The 25669-nt window shown below is 40.6% G+C and overlaps 1 protein-coding gene across 2 annotated transcripts in view; it reads right to left on the bottom strand.

Moving 5' to 3' along the window:
• Positions 1-25669, bottom strand: part of Ralgapb (Ral GTPase activating protein non-catalytic subunit beta) — a 94211-nt gene that overhangs the window by 685 nt on the left and 67857 nt on the right. For both annotated transcript variants that reach the window (XM_042694358.1, XM_042694359.1), the window contains exons 19-29: positions 23391-23578; positions 20935-21041; positions 16414-16566; positions 15036-15245; positions 12888-13046; positions 10888-11053; positions 8465-8587; positions 7015-7151; positions 3881-3989; positions 2352-2430; positions 130-278 (exon numbers count right to left, since the gene is read on the bottom strand). In XM_042694358.1, the coding sequence (XP_042550292.1) occupies positions 130-278; positions 2352-2430; positions 3881-3989; positions 7015-7151; positions 8465-8587; positions 10888-11053; positions 12888-13046; positions 15036-15245; positions 16414-16566; positions 20935-21041; positions 23391-23578 (1580 nt within the window). The remainder of the gene's footprint in view (positions 1-129; positions 279-2351; positions 2431-3880; positions 3990-7014; positions 7152-8464; positions 8588-10887; positions 11054-12887; positions 13047-15035; positions 15246-16413; positions 16567-20934; positions 21042-23390; positions 23579-25669) is intronic.

Raw genomic sequence — 25669 nt, 5'->3', positions numbered from 1 at the left:
AACAGATCAAAACATGCTTCCCCTTTCACAACAGCACTTTGTAGACATGGGATTTATCAAAAATCAGCATCTTTTCTTACTTTGATTTCTTTTTGAGTTACAGTGTTAAGGAAGGAAAGAAGAACTTACCCAGTGCTCTCCTGCTAACTATCATTCCATCCACAAGAGGAATGACCATGTTAAATTTTCCTGTGGCTCCTTGGATTTTTATCCGGAACAATCCAGTGTTTAAAGGGTGAATGAATATGACAGGAACTTCTTTTTCAAGAGTTGTAGATCTTAAGAAAAGAAAGGTCTTTTTTTAGCTTAGACACACTTTAGTTGAAGTCCTTCATACACTGCATAACCATACCATAGCAACCTCTCTCTGCCAGTAGTGGTTTAAAAAGGGCCAAATGGGTCTGTAACTCTTGGCTTTCAGTGCTCATTACTGTAATCAGGATATTTAAGTTAATAAAAAGAGTCTGGAAAAAAAAAAAAAGAACGCTAAGCAAACCCCTGAGGAGACAGAGTAGAAAGGCCAGATAAATCTACTGTGGGGCCTTAGCGTCCAGCAGCCAACTATGGAACATTCATTTTAGTCTCCCCCCCTTTTTTTTTCTGGTCAAGGGGCTTGAACTCAGGGCCTGGGCACTGCCCTGAGCTATTTTTGCTCAAGGCTAGCACTTTGAGCCACAGCTCCATTTCAGGTAGTCTGGTAGGTAATTAGAGAAAGAGTCTCACAGACTTTCCTGCCTGGGCTGACTGTGAACCAGCACCTAGCTATCCTCTCCTTATCTTTTGATATAGGGACAGTGTGGCTGGCAGAGTGCAGCTGAAGCTGTATTCAGAGCAGTAGCAGAAACTATGTTAAGTCCAGTGTGGGAATCCCAAACGTGTGTGTGTGTGTGTGTTAAGTCCAGTGTGGGAATCCCAAGCGTGTGTGTGTGTGTGTGTGTGTTAAGTCCAGTGTGGGAACCCCAAACGTGTGTGTGTGTGTGTGTGTACACGTGTGCGTGTGTGTGTAAGTCCAGTGTGGGAATCCCAAACACGTGTGTGTGTGTACACGTGTGCGTGTGTGTGTAAGTCCAGTGTGGGAATCCCAAACAAGTGTGTGTGTGTGTGTGTGTGTGTGTGTGTGTGTTTTGTGTTGGATTTTTTTGGCAGTCAAGGGCAACACTGAGTTAACTCCTTTTTTTGTTGTTGTTGTTGGGGGCTCGAACTCTGGGCCTAGGTGCTGTTCCTCAGCTCTTCAGTGCAAGGTGAACGCTCTTCCACTTGAGCCACAGCGCCACTTCTGGTTTTCTGGTGGTTAGCTGCAGATAAGTCTCACTGATTTTCCTGCCCAGGCTGGCTTTGAAACACGATCTTCAAATCTCAGCTTCCTGAGTAGTTAGGATTATAGGCATGAGCCACTGGTACCTGGCTTTTTTTTTTTTTTTTGTCAATCGTGAGGCTTGAACTCTGGGCTAGGGGCTGTCCCTGAGCTCTTCAGATCAAGGCGAGCACTCTACCCCTTGAGCTACAGCGCCATTTCCCTGAATTAACTATTTAAGAAAATAAAAAATAAGGGCTGGAGATGTGGCTCAACTGAGCAAACATGAGGCCTCAAAAGTTCAAACCCCAATATTGATAAAAAAAAAAATTATTTGATCATTAAGATACTACTTTCAGGAAGGTGAGTACTTGTGGGACATATCTATATTTATAGCTACTCATGCTAAGATCTGAGAATTACAGTTTTAAGCCAGTCTAGGCAGGAATGTCTGTGAGATTCTTATCTCTAGTAAACAAGCAAAAAAGTCAGAAGTGGAGCAGGGGCTCAAATGGTAGAACACTAGCTTTGAGCAAAACAAGTTCAGAGACAGCACCCAAGGCCTGAGTTCAAGTCCTAGGACCTGCCTCCCCACCAAAAAAAATCTCAAAAAGACATCGATAACTCATGTTGAATGCAGCACTATTCACAATAATAAAGACATGGAAGTACCTACAGGCCCACAACAGATGACCAGATAAAGAAGCTATGATATACACATACAGTAGAATATTTATTCAGTCTCAAAAGGAAGACAATCCTGACATTTATGAGAACATGGATAGTTCTGAGGGTCTTGCTGGGTAGCTGAGGCAGGCTTTGAATTTACAATCCTAACTCCACACCCAGCAACAAAGTTTTGTTTTTAAAATCATGGTAAATTTGATAACTTTGTGCATAATTTTTATAAATGTACATTTGTACATTTATGTACAAATATATCTGATTCTTTCATTTTTGTGCCTTCAACTTTTTTGTTTCATTGCAATTCTTTATTAAGCTTCAATGTATAAAAATTAGATATGCTCATTAACTTCAAAAAAATGAAAGAATGTACCTCAGAGAAGTGCTACTATTTGCAGTAGTTTCCACACCAGTACTGATTTCTGTCATCAGATCTGAGAGAGGAAAGTTTTCTGAAGGAAAAAAAAATAGCATCATACAGTTAATATCTCCCTAATTTTTCCAAAGTAAATAAGAGGAAATTGAATTTCATAATCTCTTTACACACAGATTATAGTAAAACATGTAATCCTAATCATTCCCCAAATAAAATTCTCCATGAAGACATTTTAGCTAAGTTCATCTAAAGCAGTTTTGGAGAAGCATGATCTGTGGTGAGTGAGAGCTTAGTGAAAGCAACTCCTATGCTTTTCCACAAACTGAGCTGGATGAGATTCTAGGCTAAGCATGAATTTTGTGGGTGTGTGTTGGTATTAGTTCTTTCCACTCAAGGCTGGAACTCTCTACCACCTTGAGCCACACCTCCATTTCCTGCATTTTACTGGTTAATTGGAGATAAGTGTCTTTTTTGGATTTGTGTCTCAGGCTGGCTTCAAACTTCAATCCTCAGATCTCAGAATCCTTAGTAGCTGGGAATACAGGCGTTAAGTTAGCCGGTACCTTTCTAATAGTCTTATGCAGCTTACAACAAGAGCTAGGCTTATGCCTGTAATCCTAGCTATTCAGAAAGCTGAGAATAAGAATCCTGGTTTGAAGCTAGCCGTGGCAGACAAACTCAAGAGATTATCTCCACTGAACTACCAAAAAAGTCCAAAATAGAGGTGTAGCGCAAGTGGTAGAGCCATGAGTAAAAAAGCTGAGAGAGCTTGAGGCTCTGAGTGTAAGCCCTAGTTCTGGCACTAAATAAATACATAAATACAAAAAAAAATCGTAAGAAACTTCCCTAGGGGGTGATATTGATTGTAAAACATGTATGCAAGTGTAACAAGGAATCCTACCTTCTGTGTAACTAATGTAAACTAATATAAAAACAGAAAAGAAAAACTCTGAGGCATAACTCTTTTTTTTTTTTTTTGGTCGGTCATGGGGCTTGAACTCTGGGCCTGAATGCTGTCCCTTAGCTCTTCAGCTCAAGGCTAGCGCTCTACGACTTGAGCCTCTGTGCTGCTTTGTTTTCTGAGTGGTTTTTTGGAGATGAGTCTCACAGACTTTCCTTCCCGGGCTGGCTTTGAACCATGATCTTCACATCTCAGCCTCCTGCATAGCTAGGATTACAGGTGTGAGCCACCCGTGCCCGGCTTAGGCGTAACTCTTAATGACAAATTCACCTTTAGACTAGAAGTACACAAGTTTTATAGCAAAGGAGTGTATTAAGGGCTTCCTCTCGCTTTCTCCAGAATAGCCTTTTGTGGTTCCTGGTCTCATCGAATGGTCACCACTATAGCCCCAGCTATATCAGGCTCAATTCATACCACTGAGTAGGGGAGCTGGGATATAAACTGAAGCTTGCTGCACTTCAGTTCTCATTTGTGGTCACCTCCCCTTACTCTGCACTAACTCCTTTCAGACCCTTGAAGTTGCTGCAATGCTACTATCATTTATGGACAATATCTGTATATGTACCTATGTCATCATAGCGTTCCACCCAGACCACAGACACTCTTGTCTCAGGTCCAAGGGGAGGCACAAGTCGACCCTGAGGCAGCTTCTTCATTCTGGAACTGGGACTGAGCTATTTGAAGAGAGGAGAAAGTGCAAATGTTGATAAAACTGCTCAGCTACACATTTATCAAGATGTTTAGTGATATAAGTATCAAGTCATGAAAATCACCTCAGGAAAAAAGTGTGAAATACATTTATCAAAAAACTTATCTTTGGTTTCTCTGCTTATCAGTCTTAATCTAGAAAGAAGAAATAAAGGCCTAAAACTGTCAAAAGAAAAGAGGTAAGAAATATTGAACAATAAAATTGGTAAGTTTTTTTTTCTATTTTTGTTGGTTGTGGGGCTTGAACTTGGTGCCTAAGCGCTGTCCTTGAGCTTTCCTGCTCAAGGCTAGCACCATTTCTGGTTTTCTGATGGTTAATTGGAGATAACAGTACCATAGATTTTCCTGGCTGGGCTGGCTTTGAACCACCATCCTCATATTACAGGTGTGAGCCACCAGCCTCTGGCTTGTCTAAGTTTTGTTTGTTTCTTGCCAGGCCTGGGGCTTAAAATCAAGGCCTGGGCACTGTCCCTGAGCTTCTTTTACTCAAAGTTAGTACACTACTACTTGTGCCACAGTGCCACTTCTGACTTTTTCTGTTTATGTGGTATTGAAGAATTCTACCCCAGGCTTCATGCATGCTAGGCAAGCACTCTACCACTAAGCCACATTTCTAGCCCCTTGTCTGTAATGCTTTAAAGGGATCTGAGTCTGTCTCTATTATGAACAGAAAGCAGTATGTTTTCTCAATCAAAGCAGTATCACTAGGGGATCCTAATCTCTTAAAATGTCCTGTCAATAAGCTATCCTTTTCATAGACCAAATGTTTCCTATTGCAGTCTAAGTCCAAGTTAGCAGAAAGGACCCTTAAGAGCCTTCACTAATAAGCTGATAGTGTTTCTGGCTTCCCTGCCACCCCATTAGTGTAAGTCTCTTAGTAGGCTGACATGATTATGGTGCTTCCTTTAGTAAGCTGATACTCCAAGCTACATCTCACACACCCACACACACACAAAATTGCCTTATAATTTTTTCCTTAGTACTTAGGTTTGAACACAGGGCCTTGTGCTTGTTAGGTAAGTACTCTACCAGTTGAGACATCTCTGCAGCCTTTTTTGCTTTTGCTATTTTTCGAATAGGGTTTCACTTTTTGTCCAGGCTGGCCAGGACCATGATCTATCTTTCTTTCCTTCCTTCCTTCCTTTTTCTTTCTTTCCTTCCTTTTTCTTTCTCTCCTTCCTTCCTGTTGTGGGGCCTGAACTCTGGCCTGGGCACTGTCCTTCAGCTCTTCAGCTCAAGGCAAGCGCTCTACCACTTGAGCTACAGCGCCACTTCCGGTTTTCTGGTGGTTTATTGGAGATAGGAGTCTCACAGTCTTTCCTGCCCAGGCTGGCTTTGAACTGCGATCCTCAGATCTCAGCCTCCTGAGTAGCTAGGATTACAGGCATGAGTCACCAGTGCCCAGCTTGCTTTCTCCCCCCCCCCCCCCCCCATGGGCCTTGAACTCAGGGCCTGGGTGCTGTTCCTGAGCTCTTCAGCTCAAGGCTAGCACTCTACCACTTGAGCCACAGTACCACTTCCAGTTTTCTAGTGGTTTATTGGAGATAAGAGTCCCATGGATTTTCCTCCCGTGCTGGCTTTTGAACCACAATCCTCAGATCTCAGTTTCCTGAGTAGCTAGGATTACAGGCCGCCAGCGCCTGGCTTATTTCTTAAATAGCAGTGATGACAGATGCATGCCACCATGCTCAGCTATTGGTTGAAATGGTGTCTCTGGAGTCTTTTGCCCAGACTGGAAAAAAGCCAGAAGTAGAGCTGTGGCTCAAGTGGTAGAATGCTTGCCTTGAGTGGAAAAGCTAAGGGATAGTGCTTAGGCCTTGGATTCAAGTCCCAATACTGGCAACATATACACTTTCAATACTGGTGCACACACTCATTCATATGTACACACGTGCACGTGCACTCACGTACGTGCGTGCGCGCGCATACACATACACACACACAAACACATATGCACGCACGCACGCTATCTTCTACACTGCATGTGTCCTTTTCCTGTAATTATGTAAGGTGATGCAATACTTCTGTGAGGAGATGAAGAGAGGCACTATGAGCCACCATTAGTCTACATCCTATGGTACCACAACAGGTAGCATATATAGAATATATATGGTAGACAAAAGAGTGGGTTACGTACCAGGCCAGATATGGTAGGTCTGTGTGAGATTTCGTCAACTATAAAGAATAGTGTATCAGTTAAAACTTAGGGATTGCTTATCCCTGAAATTTTCCATTGAGTATTTTGGACCATGGTTGAACAAAGATAATAAAATGCATAGAACGAAAGAGCAAATAAGGGAGAACTGCTGTACTGACCTATTTCTAAAACACTACTATGCAGTGATAATAGCAGAGCTATTTAAACTTTTCATTATTAAACATATGGAAGGTACATGCTTAAAAAAGGACAAGTAGTCAGGTGCTACTGGCTCATGCTTGTAACCATTCAGAAGGCTGAAATCTGAGGACCATGGTTTGAAGCCAGTCTGGGCAAGAAAGTCCATGAGATTCTCATCTCCAAATACCTAGTAAAAAAGCTAGAAGTGGAGCTATGGCTCAATGGTAGAGCAACAGCCTTGAACAAAAGTGCCCAGGCCAAATTCAAGCCCCAGAACTGTCACACACACACACACACACACACACACACACACACACACACACACACACACACACACACACACACACACACACACACACACACACACACACACACACACACACACACACACACACACACACACACACACGAATTAAATAAAAGGAATAGTGATACCAGAATGTCAAAATCAAGGAAAGTAACAAAGGCTTCCTTAGAATGACTATTAGTTGCAGATTAGAGAAAAGAAAATAGCAAGAATTTTACTTAAGAAGTCTGAGTTAGTAATGAATCAGTACTTTGCTATAATTACTCTGGGTAAAGCTTTTCAAACATGATTCTATAATTATTTCAGTTCACTACAAAGTTTTGGAGAGCTCAACAAAGTAACTTACCCTCTGTGAGGAATTAAGATTGTCTGTGTGATTGGGGAAAAGCTCAAGTGTCAGAGATGGCTGTTTCAGAATTCCTGGCATAAGATCCATATTTGAATCACTATCTTGGTCTGAGATGTTGCTTTCCAATGAATCAGCTATGGGTAAAGAAAAAAAAGACACATCTTTGGAACAAAAATTTCATTATATTAGCTAGTCTAACCAAAAAAGCAAAGCACAATTTCTAGACCAAGGATCACGTAATTTTAGGGTTTGCTGCTCATATCGGCCTCTGCTGTATTGTTCTTTGCATGGTTTATAACTTTGTATGTGAAGTTGGTACTAGGGGATGAATTCAGGGCTTAGATGCTGTCCCTTGGCTCTTTCTCTCAAGGCTAAGCACTTACCACTTATACCTCAACTCTACTTCTAATTTCTGTTTATTTGGAGATAAAAGTCTCATGGACTTTTCTACCAAGGCTGGCTTTGAACTGGGCTCCTCAGATCTCAGCCTTCTCAGTAGGATTATAGGTGTGAACCACCAGTGCCTGGCCTACCATATGACTCTTTTTTTTTTGGGGGGGGGGGGGGGGATGGGGGGATTGGTCATAGGGCTTGAACTCTGGGCCTGGGTGCTGTTCCTCAGCTCCTCAGCTCAAGGCAAGCACTCTACCACTTGAGCCATAGCGCCACTTCCGGTTTTCTGGTGGTTAATTGGAGATAAGAGTCTCATGGACTGGTTCAAATAACTCTTTGAAGATGCAAAAAGCTAGTTGGCTGCTGGTGGCTCATGCCTGTAATTCTAGCTATTCAGGAGGCTGAGATCTGAGGGTTGTGGTTTGAAGCCAGCCTGAGCAGGAAAGTCTGTAAGACCCTTATCTCCAAGTAACCAGCAAAAAGCCATAAGTAGAGCTGTGGCTCAAGTGGTAGAGGGCCACCCTTGAGCAAAAAAGCTAAAGGAGACAGGTGCTGGTAGCTCATGCCTGTAATCCTAGCTACACAGGAGGCTGAGATCTGAGGATCATGGTTCAAAGCCAGTGCAGGCAAGAAATTCCCTGTGAGACTCTTACCTCCAACCACCAGATAAACAGAAGTGGAGCTGTGGCTCAAGTGGTAGAGCGCTTGCCTTGAGCTGAAGAGCTTAGGGACAGTGCCCAGGCCCAGAGTTCAAGCCCCACAAATGACAAAAAAAAAAAAAAAAAAAGCTAAGGATAGTACCCAAACCTTGAGTTCAAGCCCCAGTACTTGTACGCGCACACACACACAAAGATTACTGGGGGGGGGGGGGGGGGGGCCAGTGTGCTTATATGGAACTACTTTCTGTTGAGAGAAGATGATTTTGCATAATCTAATAGCTACACTGCCTTGGAAGCTGAAGAATGCCTTATGACTTAATGTAGTAACATGGCACAAACTAGTGAATATTAAAACAAATCCTAAAAGCAGTATCATGACAAAAAAATGTGCTTACTTAAGGACTCCACAGGAGAAGGAACCACAAATGCTATTTCTGTCAGGGCATCAGCATAATACAGCACCTTCTTCTGTCCATTGAAAATACTAGCCCCAATATCTTCAGAAGAATTTACTTCATCTAGGAAAAAGAAACAGTGCATTATTGCTTCGGAGTAGAAAAAACAATCTTCCTGTTCCACAAAATATTAAGCAGTTAATAAAGTGCTAATAGAAGGCATTTTCCCACAAGAATTAATTAGTAAGTGCAAATGTTCACTAACATCTATACTAGGTTTCGATCATAAATCTTAATTTTCTAGTTTCTGAAACTACAGCAGGCTGCTTCTGATTAGCAGGGCCTTTAATTCATAGTACTGGAGCAGTCCATTTGGAAAAGGTCCCTCTAGGGGTAGGGACAGGATGTATGAGGGGAGGGGAAGGGCTCCAAGCTTGTCTCTCTGCTGCTGCTCCTCATTCTTCCCTGATGATGAGTGATGCCATGGTTCATGCCTGTAATCTTACCAAGCAGGAAGCTGAGATCTCAGTATTGTGTTTCAAAGTTGGCCTCGGCAAGAAAGTCTATGAGGTTCTTATCTCCAATTGCCACCCAAAAAAAAAGCCAAGAGTTTGTGAATCTGTGGCTCAAGTAGTAGATTGCTAACTATGAGCAACAAAGCTCAGGGACAACGTCCAGGCCCTGAGTTCAAGCCACAGCACTGGTACCAAAAAGAGTACAGAAATATATTCATGTACTGACATCTGCTATCCACTGACAAGAATGAAACACTCCTGGGAACTAGTCAGCTGTCAATTAAAATGAACACAATGTCCTACATCAAGACCAACAACTGCAAAAGAAGTTGGATATACAAAATGAACAAGAAATAAAAATATAAAAGATGCTTACTCTCAGCTATAATTAGTAATAGAAAATTTCTCACCTAACAGATTAGAGGATACCTGATGCTGGTGCAGATGTGGCAAACAACTTTAGACCAGAGGCTAGCAAACTTTTTCTGTAAAGGACCAGATAGTAAATATTTTACGTTTTACAAAGAATGTTGGTCTCTGCCACAACTATTTAACTCTACCATTCTAAGATGAAATCAGCCATAGATAACACATAAATTTGAGTAGCTGAGTTCCAATTGTGCTCTACTTATATAACCAGGCAGGAGCAACAGTTTAGACTGGGCAGGCACTTTGCATCTACACAGTGAACACTGACAGCTGCCCCGCAACATTTACTTCACCTACTCCTTCTCTGCAGTAGGCCTGACTCTACATACCAGCTCTACCATGTCACTATCTCTCTTGCCATTGGTACAGGTTGAGATAGTCTAATCACAGTGCTGCTAGGATTTGGAGAGCACCGGGACTGTGAGAATCAGCTAATCTTTTCTTCTGGCTAGTGTGTCATGTGCATGTAAAGCTGGGAACAGCTTTTCTTATATCATGAGAGATGGTAGGAAGGGACAGAGATGTGGACAATAGAGCCAGGGAAAAATTGCAACAAAATAAACCTGGAGTGCTGAAAAAATAATAATGACAACTAAACCAATCTCTGGAATTTTCAGTTACATGAGCTAATAAACAACTTTCAATATTTGAGCTAGTTGTGGTCAGGTCTTCCTGCAACCAGAAGCAACCAAATAATATACAATGAAAAATATGCACATCCTCTGAATTATATATTCTACTTATGGTATCTATTTATGGGAATTAGGTATACAGATATACTCAAGTGTATCTTTGAAGAGTACATTGTTGGTATTTTTAATGGAAAGCTTGAGAGCATATGACCTTGTTGATAAAAAACCTCTGAAGATTCAAAGCACTGGACATAGGCATTACTCACTTCAGAGATAATTTTCCAGTGACCTCAGGAGCTCAGGAACAAAATGCTTAGCCAGATGAGGCAAAGGTCTTAAGTTTAAATGTATACTGCATTGGTCCTTGTTACACTGATTACAGTTCCTCACAAGGATTTGTAGAGATGGGTAAGAAACTCTTGAGGGTCAGCTGTTTACTACCAAGGATTTCATATAATGTCTCAAGAATGTAATCTTTAACTGACTTTTTTGATAGTCACACGAATCTATAAATCATACTTGCTAATAGAAAACAGTATTTATCAGATAAAACTCACTTTTTAGGAAACTATTTGTTATAGACACATTTTTATAGAAAATTCAACTTATCACATTTTAAGATAAGAACTTATCTGCAATATAATAATTATTAATTTTGCATTAGTCCATCTTACCATTATATGTAAGTACCCTTAAATACACTGGAAATATTCAGAAGCCTACACAGTACAAATTATTAAATGACCCTCTTTTCATTTATAAACCTGAACTTTTTAAAAACAAGACAGCAAAATTATACTAACAGGAGTTAAAGTCAAGAATAACAAGTCAACAAATCAGGCTTTACCTTGTTCAGCCCCTTCACCATCATCGCCACTGTTAATCGACCAACTGGTAGAAACATGTCCTGTCCAACCAGGGTGCCTGCCCACATCTACTGACCAGCCAAGGGAGAGCAAAAATTCTAGGAAATGTGGCTGAACATTTCTGGAAGACTCCACATTCTTTAAAATCTGAAATATATACCAATCACCAACTATCATGAAGGAAACAGAAGAAATTAAATTCACTAAACTTGATTAGCTTTGAAGCTTCTGACGAGTCAAGTCCAGTTCAGAATATTCACTATAATGAGAAACGTGTGCTCTGGAGTTAGCAGACTTGGATTGGAAGGGAGTTGTTAAGTTTTTAACCTGTCTTGTTTTCTCCATCTGGAGTGGGATAATAACGATAGTCCTAAAGACTAAATGAGATAAGGTAAGTAAAGTCCTGAGCTGCTTTCCTGATCAAATAATTACTGAGCCAAACATATTTACAAAAACAAAAGATACAGTATTTGCTTTCACAGCTAATGAGAATTATATTAGTATATCATTATTTAATATAAAGTTTTGGTTTTCGAATTGTTAGTCATGGAGCTTCATCTCAGGGACTGGACACTGTCCCTAAACTCTTTTGCTCAAGGACAATACTACTTTGAACCACAGCTCCACTTCTGATCTTCTGGTTGTTACAGACAATCCTGCCCAGGATGGCTTTGAACTATGATACGCAGATCTCAGCCTCCTGAGTAGCTAGGACTACAGATGTGCGCCACCTAGTTTAATTAGCCACCCAGCTATATTAAAAGTTTTGACAAATGCTAAAAAACTACAAAATGTCAGCAAAAATTAGGTATAATAAATGAATATGAAGATATCTTTTTCAGTCTAAAGGAGAGAATGCAGTCATTCCAGAAGGTTTATTAAGTACCAAATACATATGCTTGGGCTGTCTACCAACCTCAGAAAGGGGAACTCCTGTTTCTAAAATAGCCTCTCATTCCAAAACAAGAGACTTTAGGAGACATTTGGCAGTCTGGAGGCATTTTGAGTTGTCACAACTGGTGTAATGAAGGTAGTGTCTAGTGGGAAAGGTAAAATAGATGCTGTTGAAGAATCTAAAATATACCACCAGCCCACAACAAAGAAGTGTCTTGCCCAAGAGGGCAAAAGTGCTGTTGTTAGATACTTAGTTCTAAAGGAAACAAAGTAAGGAATTTCTCTCCAAATTAAAAATGAGAAGGGGAGAAAGGAAAAGAGAATAAGAGGAGAAAGGAAAAGAGTATATCAAACTTATCTGGGAAATTCAAAACCAAGGTTCCACTGGCCTGTTTAAGCCCTACATCAAAGTTAGTGAAAGCAAGATCGTGGAATCACTATTTGTACTAGTCCTAGAGCTTGAACTCAGGGCCTGGGCATTGTTTTGAACTTTTTTACTTAAGGCTAGTACTTAACTACTTGAGCCACAGCTCCACTTCCAGGGTTGTGTTTTTTTTTTTTTTTTTTTTTTTTTGGGGGGGGGTCCTGGGCTTCATTTGACTCAGAGCCTGGGCACTGTCCCTGAGCCTTTAGTGCTCAAAGCTAGTACTCTACTACTTGAACCATAGTTCCTCTTCTGGATTTTTGGTGGTTAACTGGAGTCTCATGGACTTTCCTGCCTGGGCTGGCTTTGAACTGCAATCCTCAGATCCCAGCTTCCTGAGTAGATGGATTACAGGCATGAGCCACCAGCACCTGGCTTAGTGAGTTTCTTATGAGGTTATTTGGAAGGAGAGTTCTTTGAAGGGGAAAAACCCTATGTTCACTTCTGTAGGCAGACACACTGAACCTAGGGAAAGATGGTCAGTGAATACAGCTGTTTTATTCTTCTTGAGCTGTTAGGCAAAGCTACAGCTCTACTTATTCTAAAGCATGCTTCCTAAGCATCATGGAATTTATTCATGAAGTTCCTCAATTGGTTCACAAGCCTATAAGCATACATTAAAAAATTTTGTGTATTTATAGTACAAAAATTTCAGAACCTTACCTCTTGGTTTGTTTTCTGACCTGGTTTCATATAGAAAATAAAAACCGTGTCAAAAGGACGACATGGCAAGAGATCTAGATACCCAATGTCATCAAAAAACCCAGGGATCGCAGAATCAAGTGCAATAAGGTGAGGAGGTAGACGACTATTTGCAGGTTCCTACCAAAGAAAGAAAGGAGCCATTATTATCTCTCTTCATTACTCTGAAGATATACTTGCTCATGGAAGGTATGTATGTACATATGTATGCAGTGATTGAAACAGGGTCTATATAGTCCAGGCTGGCCAAGAACTCACAATCTTCCTTCCTCAGTGTTTAGAATAATGGGATTACAGGCATATACCACCATGCCCACCTTTGTTCACAATCTAATTAGTTAACACTTTTCATACTTCCAGTCCTTTTGCTTTTTAAAATATTAAGATTATATATATATATTGTGTGTGTGTGTGTGTGTGTATGTATGTATTTGGGTCCTGTTTTCTCTAGAATAGTATGTTTTCCATATTTTCAATACAGTCTGTATGTTTACTGGCCAGTAATAGGGTTAGAACTTAAGATCCTTAAGCTTGTTAGGCAGGTGCTCTACCACCTAAGCTATTCCCCAAGCCCTTCTTTGGTTATTTTTCATGCTTTTTGCCTGGAGCAGGTATAGACAGGAATTCTCCTATGGGAATAGAACTCTGATCTCCCAATCTTTGTCTCCTAGTGACTGGGATTATAGACATGCACTGCCACATCTATTCCTCAGTTTGGTAAATTCTTTCCTTTTTTCTCTATTTTTTTGAGGCAAAAACTTTGAACTTAAGCCCTGGTTCTTGCTAGGCATTTGCCCCACTTGCTTTAACTTTTTTTTTCTTCCCAGCTACAATCTTATGTTCTTCTCAGAAGGCTCAGCCTCAGACCATGAGCCTCCTACCTTCTACCTCTCATGCAGCGTGGGTGCCAGGTGTATACTATCATGCCTGACTAATAAGCAACATCTTGCCTCGAAATCTTCAGCTGTACTTTTCCAAAGAAACTGACCTTAGAATAACTTGCTCAAATCCACCACTGGGCAAGATATTTCACATTTTTTAGCCTGTATTCATATCTGCAAAATAAGGACTTGTTTGGTAAAATTGATTTCTAAAATTGTTTTGTAAATTTGATTTGTAAAATTGTTTTAATGGATATTGGCAACACTAAAATATTTAGTTTATAGGTTGATTTCCTTTGTGTTAAATACTATACAAAGTCTTACATGTGTTGACTCACCTAATGTTGATATAGCCAATTAGATGGATACATTATCATCTCACCTTACAGATATGGAACTAAGATTCAGAAGAGCTGAGTACTTGTCCACCATAACACAGCTGAGTAGCAGTGATGCCAGAACATAAATGTGTACAAGGGCACAAGCTAAGAAGGGTTTGGTTTACAAATACTATGGAATTAAGCTAGAGATGTAGCTAATTAGTAGAGCATAGACATAGCTTTAAGTATACAAAAGACTCTAGCATATACAAGTCTCTACATTTGATTCCCAGCACTGCAACAAAAAAGAAAAAGGAAAAAAAAAGAAAAAAACTACATAATTTACTTCTTTTTGAAAACAATATTAAAGAGCTGAGTTAACTTTCAGTAAGAAAGTTTAGTAGAGAAAAATGTTTAACATTCCTTTTCTAGTTATCTGTAGATTTCATTATGCATACAAGTTGGTCATACATTATCCAAGAAAATTCAGACAATGCCTCAGACAGAACTCTGAATGAGTTCATGGAGTCACTGTCCTGGAGATCATACATAATCTACAGCAGCAAAGAATTCTTACAGCTTATATAATTTTTTTAAAATTTTCTAAGAAAAATATTAGCTGGGGCTGGGAAGGTGGCTCAGTGGTAGAGCGCTTGCCTTGCATGCATGAGGCCCTGGGTTTGATTCCTCAGCACCACATAAGCAAAAAGAAAAAAGCCGGAAGTGGCGCTGTGGCTCAAGTGGTAGAGCGCTAGCCTTGAGCTGAAGAGCTGAGGGACAGTGCCCAGGCCCAGAGTTCAGGCCCCACGACTGGACCCCCCCCCCCTCAAAAAAAAATTAGCTGAATTTAAACTTATGAATATATTATGATATGAATATATTTACTCATAAAAGTTCACAAGAATTACCTTCAATGCCTCTAAGGACAAAAATCCAAAGTGTGAGAGGAAAAGACGGGCTGTCTGGAATTCCTGGGCAGGAGGTGGGGGCTTGCAATCCGTAACAGGGTCAGGGAAAGTTCTCTTCTGTAATTCCCCCTCACTTTGCTGTTCAAGGTGTATTTCATAAGCTATCTGCTGGGCCATGCCACTTCTCAATTTCTCATGTTTCTCTTCTAACTGAAATGAATGAAGCATTACATTTGGAGAAACTATTTAAAAATTACTAGAGTTACTTTTAATTTTAAAACAAAAATAAAGCAACAAAGAAGATAATTTTCAACATTGTGTTTCACTTCAATATATGATTCATTCATATAATTAAGCAAACTTGTTTTAAGGTTAAAATCATACTGAAAAATTCCCGAACCTCATCAATTGCTCCTTCATCATCTGGCTATAAAGGACATCATTCTGCCTCTGCTTCCCTTCAGGTAGGCAGAAAAAAAGGCAGAGCTCTTCTCCCTCCCAACAGCTAGACCACTGCCACATCTTCACCCTACAGCATCCACATGAATTCCTTGACTATTTTTGAGGCCCCTTATTCCCTTCTGATAAATTCTTGTTTTGTTTGTTTGTTTGTTTTTGGGGGGAGCTGGTCCTGGGGCTTGAACTCAGGGTCTGGGTGCTGTCCTTGAGCTTTGTTGCTTAAGGCTAGTATTCTACCTCGAGCTATATCTCTACTTCCAGCTGTTTTGGTGCTTAATTGGACATAACAGTCTCATGGACTTTCCTGCCCAGGCTGGCTTTGAACTGTGATTCTCAGATCTCAGTCTCATGAGTAGCTAGGATTACAGGTACAGCAGCAGCACCCAGTTATAAGCATAATTTAAAAAAATTATTTATGAGCATACATTAATTGTATAAAGAGTTTTTCATCATCCATAGATGAGGCATACTATGTTGATCAGATTCTCTTTTTACCTACCTCCTCCCCATGTGTATGTTCCTGTACATAAAACACATATATTCTATGTCCTTTGATCACATTTCTAACCCCCCCCTCTTTGTCCCTTACTCTCTTGATTTCCCCACTCAGACATGACTTCAGATATGACTTTCAAGGGCTGTAATTCCCTTTCAAATCCTAACCCCCTTCCTACACTATCCAAATATCCTCTATTTCCACAGTCTTATCATGTTGCCACACTCCTGAAACCTATCATGGAAGAGCCCAGGCAATCAATGATTCCACTTCCTATTAGCCAAAATCTACATTTGTCCTGCTACTTGGAACCCTCCTTATCTTATGAGTTACTGCCCATAACACTGAAGTCAATGCTTTAAACACAGACATCATTTAAGAATATTTACATGCATCCATTTAACAGAAACTAATTTATCTTACTTCTTCAGTGACAATCTCATGCAAATCTGGAATGCTGAGATCTGCCTTCACAAAAGGAATCTTGTCCACCTCTTCAGGAAATGGCCGATGTTTCACAGAGTATTTAAATCCAACATCATTTTTAGGAATTGGGCGAGGCTCAGGAACAAAAAGCTGTTAAAATAATAGTAATTAAAATTATGTTAATATATATGATCTAATACTCATCTGTAATGACACATTATTAGACTCATCTGTTTTTCATTTATTTATTTATCTTTGGTTATGGGGCCTGAACTCTGGGCCTGGGCGCTGTCCCTCAGCTCTTCAGCTCAAGGCTAGTGCTCTACTTGACACTTGAGCCACAGTGCCACTTCCGGCTTTTTTCTGCTTAAGTGGTGCTGAAGAATCAAACCCAGGGCCTCATGCATGCAAGGCAAGCACTCTACCACTGAGCCAACTTCCCAGCCCCTAGACTGATCTGCTTTGATGCTGTGTTGCCCTAGACTTACAAGTAACAGAACTCAGTAAGAATCTGCAAATGCTAATGTAATAGCTTGCAGTAAAGGAAATTTGTATGGCTGTATACTCCATTTTATTTTTCTAAAAATGTTCATCAACTTACAGATTTTGTGACTGCTAAATGGTTTGTGGACTTCTACTGCTCCAGGTCTAAATTGCACACATTCAGTGCTATGCCAACAGATAAGACATTTCAGAGCTTAAATATTGAACTTTCTTGTCCAGCATGTGAAAGTTCCTGAGTTTGATCCTCAGTGCCACAAAGTTCAAAATGCCTTTTTCCCAAGCTCTCTCAACTCATTCCATACAAAAAAAAATACAAGTTCAAGTACCCTAGGCATCTCTAGAAAATGAGTTCAATTAGAACTCACTAGGTAGAAGCTAGAAAAGCTCAGCATTTTGGAGGCTGAGGCAGGAAGACTGAGTTCAAGGCCAGTCTTAGGCACACAGTGAGTTTGAGGCCAGATTGCACTTTACAGAGAGTTCAAGGGAAGGCTGGACTACACGCTGAGTTGAGGACTCATTAAAGGCTGGGCTATACAGTGAAACTAGGTCTCAAAAATACACACACACAGAGAATACACGGCTGCAACTATACAACTGTTTGGGGAAAAGAGGGATGGGGGATAGGTAAGAGAATAGTGGAGGGTGAATTATTTCTAAGTACACTGTATATATTAAGGTTCTGTAAGGAAAAAGAAATGTACTCATGGGGCTGGGAAGTTGGCTCAGTGGTAAAGCGCTTGCCTTGCATGCCTGAGGCCCTGGGTTCAATTCCTCAGCACCACATAAGCAAAAAGAAAAAAGCCGGAAGTGGCGCTGTGGCTCAAGTGGTAGAGCACTAGCCTTGAGCTGAAGAGCTGAGGGACAGCGCCCAGGCCCAGAGTTCAGGCCCCGCAACCGGACCCAAAAAAAAAAAGAAATGTACTCATAACCTGACTTATGAAAGGTTGGCCCCTTTGTTCAACCCCCATATGACAAAAAAAAAATTATTAAAAAAAAAGATTTCATAAGGAACCCCACTGAAAGCTGAAGGATGAGGGAAGAGAGAACAATGGAGGGGGTTATTCTGATTTCAGTTTAATATTTGCATGTGTGAAATACCATGGTGAATCCCCTTGGCATAATTAATATAAACAAAAAAAGAATGACAGAGACTGTGCAGGGTAGATACAGAAGAAAATGAAGATAAATGAGGATAAATATGATTGATGTACCTTGTACACATCATGCATACATGTATACATGTACCCTGTATACATCATGAAGACAGAACAATGAAACCTGTTGAAATTATCCTAAAAAGGGAGAAAAGTCTTGAGTGATAAAGTAAGAATATATCGTATACAGAATTAAAAATGTCACAATGAAATTTCCCTGGGTAACTAATATATACTAAAAAAAAAAAAAACATGGGGAGGGAAGGTAAGGAGGGCATGAGGGAGATTACTGGGAGTATACAGGGTATATTGTATGCTTGTGTGGAAGTGTCCAAAGTGAGTCTGCCCTGGTATAACTAATGTATACTTTTTTTTTTGCCAAGAATCAGAGGCTTACGCCTATAATCCTAACTATTAGGAAGGTTAAGTATTAAGGATCCGGTTTTGAAGTTAGCCCAGGTAGACTAATCAAAGACTCTCATCTCCAATTAACCAACAAAGAGCTGAAATATGGCTCAAGTGGTAGAATTCCAGTCTTGTGCAGAAAAGTGAAGTGAGAGTACAAGCCTTTGTATCAGTACACAAAAACAAAAACAAAACTTAAGAAGAAGATAATTCATAGCCATATACATAAGCATGTAAGTTAATGCCAGTAATACTAGCTATTCAGGAGAATGAAATCTAAGGATTATGGTTTGAAGCCAGAACAGGCAGGAAACTCGATCAGACTCTTATCTACTATTAGCCATCAAAAAGCTGGAAATGAAGCTGTGACTCAAGTAGCAGAGCCATGAGCACAAAAGCTCAGGGACTGGGGCTGGGAAGGTGGCTCAGTGGTAGAGCGCTTGCCTTGCATGCATGAGGCCCTGGGTTCGATTCCTCAGCACCACATAAGCAAAAAGCAAAAAGCCGGAAGTGGCACTATGGCTCAAAGTGGTAGAGTACTAGCCTTGAGCTGAAGAGCTGAGGGACAGTGCCCAGGACCAGAGTTCAGGCCCCACAACTGGACCCAAGAAAAAAAAAAAATCTTAGATTAAGCGAGAATGGGTGTCAAATCTGGGTCTTCATGGCTCCAAAGCCCTGATTCAATATGTATATGGTGCTGGGCACTGGTGGCTTATACCTATGATGCTAGCTACTCAAGAAGCTGAAATCTGAGGATTAAGGTTCAGAGCTAGCCCAAGAAGACAAAACTACAAGACTCTTACCCTCAATTAACCAACAAAAGGCCAGAACCTGAGGTGTGGCTCAAGTACTAGAGTTCTCAGTCATGAGAGAAAAAGCCATGCAAGAGCTTAAGGTTGGGGTTGGGAAGGTAGCTCAGTGGCAAAGTGCTTGTGTTGCATACATGAGCCCCTAGGTTCATTCCTCAGCACCACATAAGTAGAAAAAGCCGGAGGTGGCACTGTGGCTCAAGTGGTAGAGCACTAGCCTTGAGCTGAAGAGTGGAGGGACAGTTCTTAGGCCCAGATCAGCCAAAAAAAAAAAAAGAGCTTAAGGTCATAAGTTAAAGTCCCAGTACTGGCAGAATAAACTTAAAAAGTAATTTTAAAAAAGGGTCCAGTCAAGAGGGGAAAAACTGGGAGAAAATGAGGGAGGGGGTGACACTATTCATGCCTGTAATCCTAGCTATTCAGGAGGTTGAGATCTAAGGATCAAGGTTCAAAGGCAGCCTGGGCAGTAAAGTCCAGGAGACTCTTATCTCCAGTTACCCACCAGAATACTGGAAGTGGTGCTGTAGCTCAAGTGGAAGAGTGCTCACCTCGAGCTGGAGAGCTCAGGGACAGCACCCAGGCCCAGAGTTCAAGACCCACGACCAACAACAACAAAAAAGATTTAATGTCTCAATCTTCCAATTTTCTACAAGAAGCAAGTAATCTTCACATAATTAAGACTGTCACAAGATAAAAGACTAAATTAAATTATATAGCATATTAAAAACAATATAGCAACTTATACAGCATGTAGAACAATGTGAAACTATATCCTATTCACTAAACACACGAAAGGTCTGGCTAAATGTTTCCATACATGTTGGATGTCTATTATTGATAGTGTTCATTTTGTTTTGTTTTGTTTTTTTACAGGATCTCACTTTACTGCCTTGAAATTTACTCTGTAGCTCACAGAGAAGCTGGCCTACAATTCCTGAGCTTCTTTTGCTCAAGGCTAGCACTCTACCACTTGAGTCACAGAGCCACTTCTAGCTTTTTCTGTGTATGTGGTACTGAGAAATCGAAACAAGGGCTTCATGCATATGATTCAAGCCACATTCCAAGCTCAGGCCTTCAACTCTTTTTTGTTGTTGTTTTTGGTCATGGGGCCTGAATCTGGGCCTGGGCACTGACCCTCAGCTCTTCAGCTAAAGGCTAGCATTTTACCACTTGAGCCACAGCACCACTTCCGGCCTTTTCTGCTTATGTGGTGCTGAGGAATCAAACCCAGGGCCTCATGCATGCAAGGCAAGCATTCTACCGCTGAGCCACCTTCCCAGACCTGGCCTCCAACTCTTGTCTCAAGGTATGCTAGGATTACAGGTATGTGCCATCACAATCAGCATATATCTGACTTTAATTATATTTAAAATTGGATAGAAAAATGTGAGACGATAGGTGAATAGTCAGTCACCTGAAAGCTTTTGGAAAAGAGTCCTGCTTTAAAGATGACTATAGAATTACTTCAGTAGACATGGATGTCTGGTTCCTAAAGTGATTCTTATGGACCCTCATGATGGACTATCTGGCTAGGGATAAGAAATATTATCTGTGGTCTTAGGTGGAAAGTGATTTAACCTTTATGGTATGTATGCATGTGCCCTTGTACACACACTTGTCACTTCCCTGTAACTTCTGGAGGATACCTTCTGATTTGCTTTTGCTCCTCTGGGTAAAAGGCAAAGCTGTTGTGCCCAAGCAAGTCTTCCAGACATTCCCCGAACCAGCACAGTGACAGAAGGGAAAAAATCATCTGGAACAAAACGTTTGTGTAAAGGTTTTTATTTCAGACAATAACCATTTAAAATATAACTGCTGTCAACACTCCATTGTGTTTCCCAAGCTTTGATCCTCTATGCCCTCTTTGTGGTTTCTGCTTTATCAAGTACTATACGTTCTATTATCTTACTTTGAACCAACCACTCTTTATTGTAATTAAATTCATTTTGAAAGGACATTGTGAACTACCATCAATGGGAAGCCATGAAATTAGGTATGCAAATTAGGCATTTTTAAAAATAAGTAAAATACTGTTGCTTGCCAACTATCATCATCTCACATACCTGCAGTGCTTCACATTTACTTTTGGGAAATGCTATTCTGGAAAACATTCTTAACCTTACAATGTTGGGAACAAATGAAAAGTAAGAAGATGGACTGGCTTGTCTCCAAGTGCTGATGTTACACTTGCCTCAGCTTTAAGAAGGCACCATTTCCTTCCAACAGAAGTTCTGGTGTTTGTGTAAAAATTCAGGACGAGCTTCCATGGAGATCCAGATCCTTTTTATTCTTTTTTTTTGGTTCCAGTAGTGGGGCCTGAACTCTGGGCCGGGGCGCTGTCCCTCAGCTCTTCAGCTCAAGGCTAGCGCTCTACCACTTGAGCCACAGCGCCATTCCGGCTTTTTTCTTTTTGCTTATGTGGTGCTAAGGAATCGAACCCAGGGCCTCGAGCATGCAAGGCAAGAGCTCTACCACTGAGCCACCTTCCCAGCCCCTCCTTTTTATTCTTTTGTCTCAAGTGTGAGAGTCAAATTTGTTGTGCTTTCCTGTCATTTCTTCTGTTAATAATTATTATAACAAATAAAATGTCCTTCTTAATGTTTCAAATTCAAGTTTTTATATTTTTGTTGGACTTATTATGCAATCAAGTGGAATAAGAGTGGAGTAATACTAAAACACCTAGAAATATGCCAGGAAGCAGAAGGGAACATTGAACTGGGATTTTGCATACTCTTTGGCAAATGATTTGATCTTAAGAGGCCAGCTGAAGCACAAAAAATGGGCACAGGGGAGAGAACACCAGACAAGCCCTAAGTCTGAGGCAAAGAAGAAGAGAGCCTAGAGAAAAGGCTTGGGACCAGCAATCCTGGAGGTGAGCAACGATAAATGGCCCCATTTCATTTCATATTAAAGACACTTAATCTCACATGATAGCAGTCTGTATCTCAAACTACAGGGCAAGCAATGTTTTACTTTCATTTTATGGATTATATGATTGCACTCACATTCAGCAAAACTTTTTCAGCATTCTAGACTCTATCTTTGCAAAGGTAAGATAGTATCTCCCCCACTGAGAAAATTCTACCATGGTGGGACAACAAATCTTAAGTCCTATCCACATCAAGTACGTCTCAAGCTACCTGATCAGGTCACCTACCCTCTCTGAGTTTCTCTACCTGTAAATGAGGAAACTAAACCAGATGATTCCCTGGGTCCTTTTATACTCATAGATTCTATACCCTTCATTTTCCTTTACCTTGCCTGCAATAAGCCTCTCTGAAATCATGCTATCTTGGCATACTAGCTAATGTCAACTGCTATCAGGAAAAAACTTTCTTGGCATCATTTGGTTTATAGTGGTAACTATACCTCAAGAAGGTTTAAAAATGGGGGAAGGAGTGGGAGGAAAACATTCTGTCAATGGTAAATTTGTGAAGGGTTTCTAGTAGGTCAGGTCTATATCTAAGAAGGGACACTACAGTGCAGCAAGTAGAGCAGAAGTAAGGGTGAACAAGTTTTGAACTGATGAGGCAGGGGAGAGGAAGTGTGTCAGACGAGGTAGAAAGAACTGCAATAATGTAGGTAAGAAGTACTAAGGCCCTGAGGTGGAGGTACTGAAAGAAACACAGAGGAAAGATTCAAGAGTCACTGGGGAGGTAGAAACTTGGAAACTTATAAAAGGAAGTAACAGGAAGTGCAAACAAAGATGACTCTCACATTTCTAGGTGTTGTGGGTGGCAATACTGAAATAGAACAATGAGGGGTGAGAGGCAAGGGAGCCAGGGACAGCATCTAAAGTTCACAAGGGGAGAAAGAGGGACAATGGTTTTCATACACACTAACAACCACTATGTTAAACTGCTTATAAAACTACACCGTACTTGTCTAATATTTCAGATATACATAAAGGGCCTTTAAGTGATTCTACTTCATATGTATATTCTATCTTCTGGTCTTCTGCTTCTCAGGTGCTATTATCTCACAGCTCAAAGAACCACTGACAAATGTGTAATCACATAAAAATCAGCCTCTCTTTCCTTGCCAACACTGATGAACACATACTGATATAGCAGTAACGAAGGCGCAAAGTGGTCCAACTTACTCTGTTCATTTCCAAGAGGCTGCTCCAGCATTGCTAGGATGACACTATTGTCCAATACAAAGTACCGGAAACTATGCTTGTTTATGGTTGGCAGCCTGGAGTATTTGATCAGAGTAGTTTCATTCACCAGACTACAAGGAGAAGCAGGACCACTGGGTGAAGGAAATGCGCCAAGCAACTGCATAATACTATGGAGAATAGAATAAAAAACAGTTAATTCCCAAATAAAATCTTAAGTTTACCTCATGTATTCATATACCCATTTTTCCCTTCATTTTTCTTGAGCATAGTCATGTTTCCCCTTTGCAGGTCATATTTATTTCTTCTAAAGGCCACAGCATGTTGTGTGACTTAGCCCTCCAGAAGCACAGAGATGGTGGCTGCAGATGTCAACATACTCTCTCAAAGACTTCCCTCAGCCAAGGAGAAACACCACACTTAGGTACAAAGCTCTCACCCAATGACTGACATGTAGGTTGTAAAGTCCCAGCCCCTGGCCCCAAACTGAGAGAACATGAAATAAGCAACTGTATCACAGTTCAGTTTTTCTCTTTGTCCAGCTCTGCTTTCTCCCTTCCTCTACTAGGAGATAAGAGCACTTTCTAATAAACTTGCGAGCAAACTTCAGTTTGCTACCTATACTTCCAAATCATGACGTTTCTAAAGATACATTTAAATGATGGGATATGTGTGAAGCTATAATAAAGAACACTCTCCCCCCCATTATAAGTGATATAAGCCCATTAAAAAAAAAATCTGCTTTGTAGCCAGGCACTGGTGGCTCACATCTGTAATCCTAGATAGATACTCAGGAGGCTGAGTAGGATCGCGTAAAAAGCCAGCTTGGGCAGGAAAGTCCATGAGACTCTTATCTCCAAAAACCACCAGAAAACCAGAAGGGGCACTGTGGCTCAAGTGGTAGAGCACTAGCTTTGAGCTAAAGAGCTGAGGGACATCGCCCAGGCCCAGAGTTGAAGCCCTATGACTGGACCGCCCCCCCCCCCCAAAAAAAATCTGCTGTGTCCCAGCTTCAAGATCATGCTAGTTAAAGTATTCTAGGCCTAGAAAAGGATCCTAATCAGCCACACCCCCTCACTTTTCAGAAGACAAAACAAGCTAAGAAGAACAAAGTGATTGCTAACAGGCCAGAAAACAGCTGGCTAAGGTGAAGCACACCTACTCTAGAGGCAGAGAGACAATGATCATGGTGTGAGACAGCTTAGGCAAAGTTAACACAAGAGCCTATCTGAAATTCAAATGAAATGCCCAAGGACTGGGGTAGGGAGTGGCTCAAATGAAAAGTACAACACACACACACACATACACACACACACACAAGCGCGCGCGCACACACACACACGCACACTAAAGACCAGAAACCTGCCCCTGCTGCCTTCTTGCAAATAAACAACCTGAAGCATCTAATAGTTAAATCTCACAGACCTACTATAATCATTAAATAAAAATCTGTAACAGAAAATGCTTTACAAACTGGAATTCAACTGCAAAAGCCTTAACATTCAGGAATTGTTACATAGACAGATTTGTGCATACATTCATGAAGGCACTTAATGCACGTCATTTCTTGTACTTTCTTAACAGCCCTCTAAAACAGCTATCATTATTATACTCACTTATAATAAGAAATTGAAGCTCAGAGAGAAAATATTTTGTAATTACAAGAGAAAAATTTTACTTTAAGGTTTTAATATCGCCTGGCCTTTCATCTAGAACATTAATATTCTGTGACTCTACTTTCGCGACTCAACCTTCAGTTTGGGTGGATGTCTTCCTCTCTCATTCTAAGGCTTGAACCTAAACATCCCTGATATGGAAGTCAAAACAGTTCAACAAATATTTTCTTTCCATTTTCACCCCTCCTAAAGGGCTATCAAAGAATTTCTAGAATCAACATAACTTGATGATGAGTTCAGGTCCCTAATGATTTGTAGAAAGCAAAGAGGAGAAATAACCAGTAAGTAATTAAATAATATGACTTTGATTTTTTAAAATAGGACAGAGATGGTTTCATTTAAGACATGTTATCAAACAGGTTGCTAAAAAGGGAATACGTCACTAAGATGAAATCGTACCAGCCTATCCACATTTTCTCTTGTCACTAGCTTGGCAAAGCAGGTAAGTATCCCTGAAATCAAGATATCTTTTTGACAGTGTGTCACAACAAACTTGTAGACCAGATTAAAAAATCCTTGTGAAACTGAAGGAAATTTTCTGCTGATAGGCTGTGAGACCACTTGTGTTTGATATTTTAATCAACA

Source organism: Dipodomys spectabilis, unplaced genomic scaffold (genome assembly GCF_019054845.1).
Source record: "Dipodomys spectabilis isolate Male_0828 unplaced genomic scaffold, ASM1905484v1 ptg000175l, whole genome shotgun sequence".
Lineage (NCBI taxonomy): Eukaryota > Metazoa > Chordata > Mammalia > Rodentia > Heteromyidae > Dipodomys > Dipodomys spectabilis.
Note: the sequence above shows the minus strand (reverse complement) of the source record. Positions and strands in the feature narration are given on the sequence as shown.